Consider the following 13345-nt stretch of genomic DNA (forward strand, 5'->3'; position numbering starts at 1 on the left):
ACGGTCAAACAGATTTATATTAAATTAATTTATTAAATTATGTACATTAGGACTCTTACGTTATTTTGGATGTCTATGGGAATATATGCCTACACTTAACGATAAAGTTGAGCAGGTCAGAGATTTGAAGCAAAAATATCTTCAATGTATATAAAATTGGTATACACCTAATTGAGCTAATTGAAGACTCGGTTGAAACAAAATTAAGGATCGACTGCATTCTAGTGTCCAACAAGGCAAAATTATCGTCAAAGATCTGCCGAGTTCTGCACCCTACGCATGCGCACATATCATTTTTGCTTACCTTCAGTGCAAGATCTGTACATCGTGGAAGATCAATACACAACAACTGTTATTATAATTATTTCAATCGAATTGACAAGTGCCCTTAGTAGTCTAGTGGTTGCCCTCTGTCCCTGTCAATCCGATGACATGGGTTCAATTCCTGGTAGTAGAATTTGTCTTAATTTTTTTTCTTTAATAAGTCTAGGGCAAGATTTTTTTATTAAATTGTTATTATTATTTTTTTTTATCTTGTCTGTATTCGCCTACATGTTCGTAAGCATATATTGGTAAATTTAAGCCAAATTTAGCACGGTCAAACAGATTTATATCAAATTAATTTATTAAATTATGTACATTAGGACTCTTACGTTATTTTGGATGTCTATGGAATATAGGCCTACACTTAACGATAAAGTTGAGCAGGTCAGAGATTTGAAGCAAAAATATCTTCAATGTATATAAAATTGGTATACACCTAATTGAGCTAATTGAAGACTCGGTTGAAACAAAATTAAGGATCGAATGCATTTTAGTGTCCAAAAGGCAAAATTCTCGTCAAAGATCTGCCGAATTCTGCACCCTACGCATGCGCACATATCATTTTTGCTTACCTTCAGTGCAAGATCTGTACATCGTGGAAGATCGATACACAACAACTGTTATTATATGTATCATTTCAATCGAATTGACAAGTGCCCCCAGTAGTCTAGTGGTTGCCCTCTGTCCCTGTCAATCCGATGACATGGGTTCAATTCCTGTTAGTAGAATTTGTCTTGATTTTTTTTTTCTTTAATAAGTCTAGTGCAAGATTTTTTAATAAATTGTTTGTTTTTTTTCTTTGTGTTTTTTTTTATCTTGTCTGTATTCGCCTACATGTTCGTAAGCATATATTGGTAAATTTAAGCCAAATTTAGCACGGTCAAACAGATTTATATCACATTAATTTATTAAATTATGTACATTAGGACTCTTACGTTATTTTGGATGTCTATGGAATATAGGCCTACACTTAACGATAAAGTTGAGCAGGTCAGAGATTTGAAGCAAAAATATCTTCAATGTATATAAAATTGGTATACACCTAATTGAGCTAATTGAAGACTCGGTTGAAACAAAATTAAGGATCGAATTCATTTTAATGTCCAAAAGGCAAAATTATCGTCAAAGATCTGCCGAGATCTGCACCCTACGCATGCGCACATATCATTTTTGCTTACCTTCAGTGCAAGATCTGTACATCGTGGAAGATCGATACACAACAACTGTTATTATATGTATTATTTCAATCGAATTGACAAGTGCCCTCAGTAGTCTAGTGGTTGCCCTCTGTCCCTGTCAATTCGATGACATGGGTTCAATTCCTGGTAGTAGAATTTGTCTTAATATTTTTTTCTTTAATAAGTCTAGGGCAAGATTTTTTTAATAAATTGTTATTATTTTTTTTTTCTTTGTGTTTTTTTTATCTTGTCTGTATTCGCCTACATGTTCGTAAGCATATATTGGTAAATTTAAGCCAAATTTAGCACGGTCAAACAGATTTATATCAAATTAATTTATTAAATTATGTACATTAGGACTCTTACGTTATTTTGGATGTCTATGGGAATATAGGCCTACACTTAACGATAAAGTTGAGCAAGTCAGAGATTTGAAGCAAAAATATCTTCAATGTATATAAAATTGGTATACACCTAATTGAGCTAATTGAAGACTCGGTTGAAACAAAATTAAGGATCGAATGCATTTTAGTGTCCAAAAGGCAAAATTATCGTCAAAGATCTGCCGAGTTCTGCACCCTACGCATGCGCACATATCATTTTTGCTTACCTTCAGTGCAAGATCTGTACATCGTGGAAGATCAATACACAACAACTGTTATTATATGTATTATTTCAATCGAATTGACAAGTGCCCTCAGTAGTCTTGTGGTTGCCCTCTGTCCCTGTCAATCCGATTACATGGGTTCAATTCCTGGTAGTAGAATTTGTCTTAATTTTTTTTCTTTAATAAGTCTAGGGCAAGATTTTTTATTAAATTGTTATTATTATTTTTTTTATCTTGTCTGTATTCGCCTACATGTTCGTAAGCATATATTGGTAAATTTAAGCCAAATTTAGCACGGTCAAACAGATTTATATCAAATTAATTTATTAAATTATGTACATTAGGACTCTTACGTTATTTTGGATGTCTATGGGAATATAGGCCTACACTTAACGATAAAGTTGAGCAGGTCAGAGATTTGAAGCAAAAATATCTTCAATGTATATAAAATTGGTATACACCTAATTGAGCTAATTGAAGACTCGGTTGAAACAAAATTAAGGATCGAATGCATTTTAGTGTCCAAAAGGCAAAATTATCGTCAAAGATCTGCCGAGTTCTGCACCCTACGCATGCGCACATATCATTTTTGCTTACCTTCAGTGCAAGATCTGTACATCGTGGAAGATCGATACACAACAACTGTTATTATATGTATCATTTCAATCGAATTGACAAGTGCCCTCAGTAGTCTAGTGGTTGCCCTCTGTCCCTGTCAATTCGATGACATGGGTTCAATTCCTGGTAGTAGAATTTGTCTTAATTTTTTTTTTCTTTAATAAGTCTAGGGCAAGATTTTTTTAATAAATTGTTATTATTTTTTTTCTTTTGTGTTTTTTTTATCTTGTCTGTATTCGCCTACATGTTCGTAAGCATATATTGGTAAATTTAAGCCAAATTTAGCACGGTCAAACAGATTTATATTAAATTAATTTATTAAATTATGTACATTAGGACTCTTACGTTATTTTGGATGTCTATGGGAATATAGGCCTACACTTAACGATAAAGTTGAGCAGGTCAGAGATTTGAAGCAAAAATATCTTCAATGTATATAAAATTGGTATACACCTAATTGAGCTAATTGAAGACTCGGTTGAAACAAAATTAAGGATCGAATGCATTTTAGTGTCCAAAAGGCAAAATTATCGTCAAAGATCTGCCGAGTTCTGCACCCTACGCATGCGCACATATCATTTTTGCTTACCTTCATTGCAAGATCTGTACATCGTGGAAGATCAATACACAACAACTGTTATTATATGTATTATTTCAATCGAATTGACAAGTGCCCTTAGTAGTCTAGTGGTTGCCCTCTGTCCCTGTCAATCCGATGACATGGGTTCAATTCCTGGTAGTAGAATTTGTCTTAATTTTTTTTTCTTTAATAAGTCTAGGGCAAGATTTTTTTATTAAATTGTTATTATTTTTATCTTGTCTGTATTCGCCTACATGTTCGTAAGCATATATTGGTAAATTTAAGCCAAATTTAGCACGGTCAAACAGATTTATATCAAATTAATTTATTAAATTATGTACATTAGGACTCTTACGTTATTTTGGATGTCTATGGGAATATAGGCCTACACTTAACGATAAAGTTGAGCAGGTCAGAGATTTGAAGCAAAAATATCTTCAATGTATATAAAGTTGGTATACACCTAATTGAGCTAATTGAAGACTCGGTTGAAACAAAATTAAGGATCGAATGCATTTTAGTGTCCAAAAGGCAAAATTATCGTCAAAGATCTGCCGAGTTCTGCACCCTACGCATGCGCACATATCATTTTTGCTTACCTTCAGTGCAAGATCTGTACATCGTGGAAGATCGATACACAACAACTGTTATCATATGTATTATTTCAATCGAATTGACAAGTGCCCTCAGTAGTCTAGTGGTTGCCCTCTGTCCCTGTCAATTCGATGACATGGGTTCAATTCCTGGTAGTAGATTTTGTCTTAATTTTTTTTCTTTAATAAGTCTAGGGCAAGATTTTTTAATAAATTGTTTTTTTTTTTTTTTTTTTGTGTTTTTTCTTGTCTGTATTCGCCTACATGTTCGTAAGCATATATTGGTAAATTTAAGCCAAATTTAGCACGGTCAAACAGATTTATATCAAATTAATTTATTAAATTATGTACATTAGGACTCTTACGTTATTTTGGATGTCTATGGGAATATAGGCCTACACTTAACGATAAAGTTGAGCAGGTCAGAGATTTGAAGCAAAAATATCTTCAATGTATATAAAATTGGTATACACCTAATTGAGCTAATTGAAGACTCGGTTGAAACAAAATTAAGGATCGAATGCATTTTAGTGTCCAAAAGGCAAAATTCTCGTCAAAGATCTGCCGAGTTCTGCACCCTACGCATGCGCACATATCATTTTTGCTTACCTTCAGTGCAAGATCTGTACATCGTGGAAGATCGATACACAACAACTGTTATTATATGTATCATTTCAATCGAATTGACAAGTGCCCCCAGTAGTCTAGTGGTTGCCCTCTGTCCCTGTCAATCCGATGACATGGGTTCAATTCCTGTTAGTAGAATTTGTCTTGATTTTTTTTTTTTCTTTAATAAGTCTAGGGCAAGATTTTTTAATAAATTGTTATTTTTTTTTTTTTTCTTTGTGTTTTTTTTTATCTTGTCTGTATTCGCCTACATGTTCGTAAGCATATATTGGTAAATTTAAGCCAAATTTAGCACGGTCAAACAGATTTATATCAAATTAATTTATTAAATTATGTACATTAGGACTCTTACGTTATTTTGGATGTCTATGGGAATATAGGCCTACACTTAACGATAAAGTTGAGCAGGTCAGAGATTTGAAGCAAAAATATCTTCAATGTATATAAAATTGGTATACACCTAATTGAGCTAATTGAAGACTCGGTTGAAACAAAATTAAGGATCGAATGCATTTTAGTGTCCAAAAGGCAAAATTATCGTCAAAGATCTGCCGAGTTCTGCACCCTACGCATGCGCACATATCATTTTTGCTTACCTTCAGTGCAAGATCTGTACATCGTGGAAGATCGATACACAACAACTGTTATTATATGTATTATTTCTATCGAATTGACAAGTGCCCTCAGTAGTCTAGTGGTTGCCCTCTGTCCCTGTCAATCCGATGACATGGGTTCAATTCCTGGTAGTAGAATTTGTCTTACTTTTTTTTCTTTAATAAGTCTAGGGCAAGATTTTTTAAATAAATTGTTATTTTTTTTTTCTTTGTGTTTTTTTTTATCTTGTCTGTAGTCGCCTACATGTTCGTAAGCATATATTGGTAAATTTAAGCCAAATTTAGCACGGTCAAACAGATTTATATCAAATTAATTTATTAAATTATGTACATTAGGACTCTTACGTTATTTTGGATGTCTATGGGAATATAGGCCTACACTTAACGATAAAGTTGAGCAGGTCAGAGATTATTTTGAAGCAAAAATATCTTCAATGTATATAAAATTGGTATACACCTAATTGAGCTAATTGAAGACTCGGTTGAAACAAAATTAAGGATCGAATGCATTTTAGTGTCCAAAAAGGCAAAATTATCGTCAAAGATCTGCCGAGTTCTGCACCCTACGCATGCGCACATATCATTTTTGCTTACCTTCAGTGCAAGATCTGTACATCGTGGAAGATCGATACACAACAACTGTTATTATATGTATTATTTCAATCGAATTGACAAGTGCCCTCAGTAGTCTAGTGGTTGCCCTCTGTCCCTGTCAATCCGATGACATGGGTTCAATTCCTGGTAGTAGAATTTGTCTTAATTTTTTTCTTTAATAAGTCTAGGGCAAGATTTTTTTAATAAATTGTTATTATTTTTTTTGTGTGTGTTTTTTTTTATCTTGTCTGTATTCGCCTACATGTTCGTAAGCATATATTGGTAAATTTAAGCCAAATTTAGCACGGTCAAACAGATTTATATCAAATTAATTTATTAAATTATGTACATTAGGACTCTTACGTTATTTTGGATGTCTATGGGAATATAGGCCTACACTTAACGATAAAGTTGAGCAGGTCAGAGATTTGAAGCAAAAATATCTTCAATGTATATAAAATTGGTATACACCTACTTGTTTATAAATTAACACTCTATACTTTCACTGTACAAATAAGTGTTTATTAAGTGTTCAAGTGTATTGCTCTGTTGTTTTGCAATGCAGGCCTACTTACATATATCATGTTTTTACAATGCTATGCATGTTATTTCTGTATGTATTCATGTTGTGAATTGAATTGACGGCAAGGTGATTTTTCTAGTTCCTAGTTCGCTTCATAATTCAATAATGTTCAATTTCAATCATATTATATAAACGTTTGATCCCGAGCGTTTGATTCGTTATGAAAAATAAAAACAATTGAACATGGGATATATTCTTGCTATCATTATTATAAATACTATATGTGTGTTATTACCAATATCATCCGTTTCCTGCTATGAATGTGATTTCTGTATTTTATATAATAAAATTGAACTGAATTGAATTGACGGCAAAGTGCTCTTTCCAGTTCCTGGCTGGACGCTAACATTATTGACATCTTTGAGTTCAAACATCCCGCATTCACCTTTCGGCATAATAAACGGATAAGGACACCGCATAAGATGTGCTATTTCAATCCGTGATTGACAGGCAAATTGCCGAAATTAAGAAAAAAATTAATTAATTAGTTTAATTCAAATAAATTTGAATTGAATATAGGAGGCCTATTGTGGTGCGCGTGCACAGGGGAAATAACTAACGAGTTACATGAAATTTAAAATTCAAAGCCGGTGTATTTCTAAACACAAAATTATTGCCATCACTTTGATTACATTGCTGAACATGTTAGAGTAATTTAGATTGTTTAGCCATTTGCATGTATTATGTAGATATAATAATATTTATTATTATTATCATCATTGCATTTTTATCATTATTGTCATCATGTTACAATAATTCAGAGTCTTTTTTAGTTCGTATTAAAGTTCGAGTATTAAAAACATATCAATATCAAATATATACACATATCAACAGCATATTTGCGCCTTGTGTCCTTGTTGTCATGGTTGTGCATCAAAATGCAAGAACCTTGAATGTTTGTTTATTATATTCATTATTTTTGCTATCATTATTAGTTATTACTAATATCATGCTTTTCCTATGGCTGTTATTTTGATAATCATTTTATAATTCCTTCGGGTTAGGACACCGCGTAAGATGTGGTGTGGTGGGGTGGAAAAAGGCTTTCTTTCTTTCTTTTTTCTTTCTTTCTTTCTTTCTTTCTTTCTTTCAGCAATATGTGATTTGAATAGAGTAGATTCCCATGTTAGTTTTCACGTTGTCCCCTTTAATGTTGAGCCAAACAAAAAAAAATAGAATAAGAAAAAAAAAGAAACTTTTCCTGTCAATTCTGCCCTGCCCTTTTACAGTATTGATTCCTTCGAGTTCAAACATCCCGCCTTCAACTTTCGGCATAATAGGATTCTTAAAAGACACCGCATAAGATGTGCTGTGGTATTTATATCATCCGTCGGTGATTGACAAGCAAGTTGCAGAAATTTAGAAAAATAAAATGAATCACGACCAAGTATCTGTCATTCATTTATAAATCGTACTTGTTATTGGCTTTTATATAAATAATATTCATTGCAATAAATATGCACCAGTATGTTTGGTAGGCCTAGCTGAGCTTTTTTGTCGCAATTGATACCTTGATAATAATAATGACTTGTTTATATGAGAATAAAGTCATCGCCTCGATAATGATGATAATATTAAAGCCATATTATAACATTTTCATACAAAATAGATTAGCATTTCTTTGCTATAAAATGTTAGTTTTATTGTCAGATATATCCCTTTTTGGAGCCGAACAACTACGGCAGAGCAAAGAAAATTGGAATTTACTACCAGCGCATATGTCGCCAATACGTACCACTCCTTCGGTCATGTTATGGTACGGCCTTTTGTTGTGTAGATCACCGTCGCGCACGCCGTGTACGTACTGTGTGTTATGAACATCGTGTATGCGTTCGACTAATAATTCCATCGTAATAATAAAACGCTGATTCAGGCGTTTTATTCAAAATCTCGGATTTTGACAAAACTACAGCACCCAGAGTCTTGATTTTTTCAGGGTATATTGGTTTAATAAAGTACAATATAATCGTGTAAAAATTTAATTTTAAAAAATCAGTGAGGGCGTCCTCCTCAGCAAATGTTATAATATGGCTTTAATTAGTGTTGATTATTTTTGTGCAATTTGACTTTTTGTAAGTGAGGAATCTAAAGAAGCATAATTTTTTACAAGAAAATAATATACATGTTAGGCTAAAAATACCAAATTTGTTTCCTATTATAGGTAACCTGCAAATCTTAATGCAAAATGCACTATTTTCATTTTTTTTTTCATATGAAAATTGAGAGTTATTGGAGTAAATTGAGGATTCATTCATATTGTTTATAAACCAAATATATGAGAAATAAGCTTTTACAATAATTGTTACAATGTTTTGGAAGGACGACAATTAATTTACAATTTTTTCTTGAAATCGTATATTGATCTTTACATTTGTTATTTTTCCCCATTTTAAGATTTGGGCGGCAAAAGGAAGGGGCAAAGGGTGGCAAAAAATATAAATAGAAAGGGCGGAAAATTGTTCAAAAATATTTAAATGCCGTGAAAACAGGTTTGAGGTTGCTAGCGCTATACTCGACATATGGAGTGTCACCCCTCAAATTTTAATATTTACCCCCTCCCTTATATCCGGAAATCAACACATATGAAAATAATGATGCGATGCTGTAATTATTATCTGCATTAATTTTGTGTTTTATTTCGTAAAGCACATGTCATACAAAATAACCACAAAACACATGGTCAAAGTCAATGTAAGCCAAGTATCTAAAATAGAGTTTTGTTATAATATACATATTTACATACTATTTACAAAAGTTATAAGTCTACACGTTTACAACACTACGACGATCTCGTGCAGTCCATGTCAGTCCTAAAATATTTGTTATATTTAAAATATTTACATACTATTTACAAAAGTTATAAGTCTACGTTTACAACACTATGACGATCTCGTGCAGTTCATGTCAGTCCTAAAATATTTCATATATTTAAAATATTTACATACTATTTACAAAAGTTATAAGTCTACACGTTTACAACACTATGACGATCTCGTGCAGTTCATGTCAGTCCTAAAATATTTGTTATATTTAAAATCTTGCAAGAACTTTAAATGATCGTGTTTGTCGAAGACATATCAAGTTCCACAAAATGGCACAAAATCCACGAGTTGCACAAAACTCTCCAGTTCAAGTTCATAAAATCTCGCAGGCATAAACGGTCTTCTCCGATTTACATGTATCACACCTCACGTTGCAGCACCATTGGAATTGACAATTACATCTAGACTCCACCACAATCTTTGTCCTCGTTACTCTAAGTCCGCATTTAGTGCATAGTCTCTTGCAACTGTGATGCTCCCACGAGGCCAGTTCATCAACCGAAGCATCATCTTTAGGACTGCGCAGGCACTCACGGCCTTCCGTACCACGTGTACCGATGGTAGAATTTGCGTCACAGTAATCAGGGGACTTCTCCAAGTAGACCAAATTCGTCTTTTTCAAAAGAGTTGAATCCTCGCTGTTTTCTCCTTCTACAGTTCTTGAAGCAACCTTTCCATTGATGAGTTGACCACGAACATAATTTACACGGACGGCATCCAGATATTTCTTCTTGAGTATAGATCCGATGACGCGGAAGTCAGCGAGTTGGTCCCAGCACGTTTGGACGGAGCAGCTACCTGACACACCATGACACTTGCATCGTCGTTGCATATTCTTACGAACAACCTGTCAGGAAAAAAAACATTAAAAAACGTAAAACATTGACATTTAATTAACATTAGAGCGCGGATCAGGATCTGTGATCTCACTCAATAGATAGGCCTATATCATTTGGGTACACAACATCCTCTCTCGTCTACCGAAGATAGCAACATCAATATTACATCACAATTTGCTTGTTGCGGTCCGCCGACATACATATACAATTGTACATACATTCTAATGAATTTAAAAGTTGACCAAATATTGTATACAATATATAGGCTACTTATAGTTGACAATTTTTGTCACATCGTATTAATCGTTATGTACTTATTACAAACGTGTTTTGCTTTACTGGTCAAATAAAATGGCAACACGTAGATATACACTAGTTCCAAAACATGTTAGTCGTCTTACCTTTCTTCCAACTTCGTTGTTATGGAGATTGGCGACAGCTCTTGCATCATCACCAGTTTCTAATTCGTCTATGAAATTCTTGGAAAGTCTGTCGCCGAAATTGACATTATCACTACAACCACCCCACTGCCAGTCGTCACCGCCTAAATGAGGGAAAAGAAACAAAATGTTAGTTTGAAATAACATTTAATGGACAAAAAGTCGCTGGAAGTTGTCACTTTTGAACGAATACATGCCTCTGAAGAATGAAGGCCTAATGGCTTTTACTAAACAGCCCAGCAAACACAAAACGTTTTCGACATCATTCGCAAAAGGTTATAAAAGGTTGTCACAAAACGTTTAAATGTCGGGTTATATAAAGGGTACAGTAATGGTATAAAACGTTTTCATAACATTAAATAAAATTTGTTGGTAATTTACTGCACAGCAAACACAAATGTTTTACAGAAAACAGTTAAATGTCGGGTTATATAAAGGGTATAAAAACGTTTTAATAACATTCCAAAAACATTTTTGAAAACTTGGTACAATATTTTGCAAAAAAATGTTTGCCCAAAATATTTACAATAACGTTTTTAAAATGTTTTCACGACCTTTATATAACCCGACATTTAAATGTTATTAAAACGTTTTACCTAAACCAAAACCCAAAATATAACTTATTTAAAACGTTTTTGTGTTTGCTGGGAGATCTGTAAAGCCATGTAGTAATGTAGTACAAGTCCAAAAATACTATGCATTTCTAATCTGTTTCAAGAACCATCATCCAAAATAACTTTAATTAAAGTAAAGAGTCACATTTTACCAGTCGTTATGGCAGCATTGCAAAGCTACAAACCGACATATTGATACCAATAATTTTCTTACCCATTTGTCCGATTTTGCTGTTGTCACATCCGCATTTGGTGAAGTCGCCCAGACTACAATTCTTGGTCAATGTAAACATAATTCCGGCAGTGTTGATGGCATGAATGAAAGACATCTCACGAGTCGCTGTATAGATGGGAAAAACAAAACAACAAATCATTAACATGATTAAGTGGAATAAACTTAACATTTCAGCAAAAGAGAACATAATCATTTGTTAACTTTAAATATTCAAGTACCTGAGTGAAAAGCATCCTTGGTAAAATGTTCCATCGTGGACGAAATGCTACTTCATATAATTCGTAATTAACTAAACTCAAAACGGAAAGTTTCGGGTTTTTTTTATATGTATTTATCACTCTTAAATTGCAGGTAAAATGAACTTACGATTTAATTCGGTGAATAACGACAGCGAGTTGTCGGGACAATTCCATCGATCCCACTTGAATTGATGTTTACACTCCGACATGGCGTGGTTCGCTCCAGCTGCTATGCTGTCAGAATAAGACAAATAAGTCTGTGGAAGAGATGACAAGTGATCTGATTAGAGTTCAATGTTATTATCATCAGGTTAATACTGAAATTTGGCCTAATTTGTAAGGGTATGAAACATACAAAACTCGCACAAACGTCAAGAAAGAAATACGCGAACAGGTTAATACTGAAATTTGGCCTAATTAGTAAGGATATGAAACATACAAAACTCGCATAAACGTCAAAAAAGAAATACGCCAAAATTGTATCCAATTAAATAGACATTATTGCATTATTTCCGATTTTGGCGAATAGGGACAAACGTAAAAAAAACAAGCACAATTTCAAAATTAAACTTATTTCGTTACACACAAAGTATTAAAAAGGGGTCAGAAATAAATAATAATCCTAACAAGGCAAGTATGTGAATATCAGTTCTTTCTGTTCATTTCTTGTTACTTATGTTTCGCAATGGTTTCCTGATCTAAACAAAATCCATTAATACTACTAAGCTACTCTCCACTTGTAATAAACGTGTCAAATTAGTTTCTTTAGTAAATCATAAAAACAAGTTAAGTCACATTCTAATGAGAAAACAGTAGATCTACTCAGGAAAAAAATAACATTCAACTTGTAACATATATTTCAAATTCAAATTATGTCAGATGGTAAACGACAATTCTTACCTTTGAACCAGCTAGCAGTAGATTAGTTGCTTGTGACCTGTCAAATAACCAAAAAAGAAAACAATCTTAATAAGACTTATACTCAATACAGTGTTATTAAAGCTACACGATCCTTTGTAAGTGTTTTTAAACAAATTCATCAGGTTTAGTAATTAACATAGTAAGTTTTCTTCAAACTATAGGTAGGCATATTATTCCAAATTTACTTATCTAATCCATTCATTTATTTTCGTGTGCTCAACAAAGTGTAATAGAAGAAATAATTACATGTTTTTAGACGCATGTGAGATGCATTCCTAACTTAGCAATACTGCAAAACTACTATATAGATATATAATAAAAAATTACCAAATTACATTTTAACTCCAACAAATGTATGACATTCTTTTGCAAAATACTTACCAGCCATTAATGAAGCAATGTACCTGCATCGCAGATAGCAAACAACAATACAAAACTGCAGCAACTTGACGAAACATGATGAGGAGTATTCCGTAGAGTTATAAAGTAATTCAAGCAATTTCCAATATCAGAGTATTATTCCAACAAATATTAATAGACTAAGCGAGATGAGATGCTGTTCTGACGGTAGCTAAAGCAATTGTGACGTTGAAACGAACTTGCACTTGAATTCCATAGGAGGATCGACCCATATATGTATTGAAATAACTTCCTTTGCGTGTGCCTAAAAGACAATCGACATCAAACGTCGGCTGCCGCCCAAAGTGCGCCGCGCCATTTCCTCTTTGTTCATGAGACGGAAAAGAAAGGAACGATCGAAACGCGCCTGCGCATTTCCTTGTGTAAAGTACAAGTAGTACATTGAATATTTCATATAATCGAATTTGTGGGAAATATAAAATAATTGAGGCGGGTGTGCAATATAATTGAGAGCTTAAAACCGAACTTTATATGTAGAAAAATTTATGTTTTAAATT

The 13345-nt window shown here is 33.2% G+C and overlaps 1 protein-coding gene across 1 annotated transcript; it reads right to left on the reverse strand.

Moving 5' to 3' along the window:
* Window positions 1–9364: 9364 nt before the first annotated feature.
* On the reverse strand, window positions 9365–13062 carry LOC140143664 (protein Wnt-8a-like). Its single transcript, XM_072165480.1, has 6 exons — window positions 12810–13062; window positions 12408–12444; window positions 11635–11764; window positions 11248–11373; window positions 10381–10523; window positions 9365–9987 (listed from the first exon to the last, which is right to left on the reverse strand). Exons 1-6 carry the CDS (start codon window positions 12884–12886, stop codon window positions 9454–9456), a joined length of 1047 nt encoding a protein of 348 aa, XP_072021581.1. The 5' UTR covers window positions 12887–13062; the 3' UTR covers window positions 9365–9453.
* Between the last annotated feature and the right edge of the window lie 283 nt (window positions 13063–13345).

This window comes from Amphiura filiformis, unplaced genomic scaffold, assembly GCF_039555335.1.
Source record: "Amphiura filiformis unplaced genomic scaffold, Afil_fr2py scaffold_25, whole genome shotgun sequence".
Taxonomy (NCBI): Eukaryota; Metazoa; Echinodermata; class Ophiuroidea; order Amphilepidida; family Amphiuridae; genus Amphiura; species Amphiura filiformis.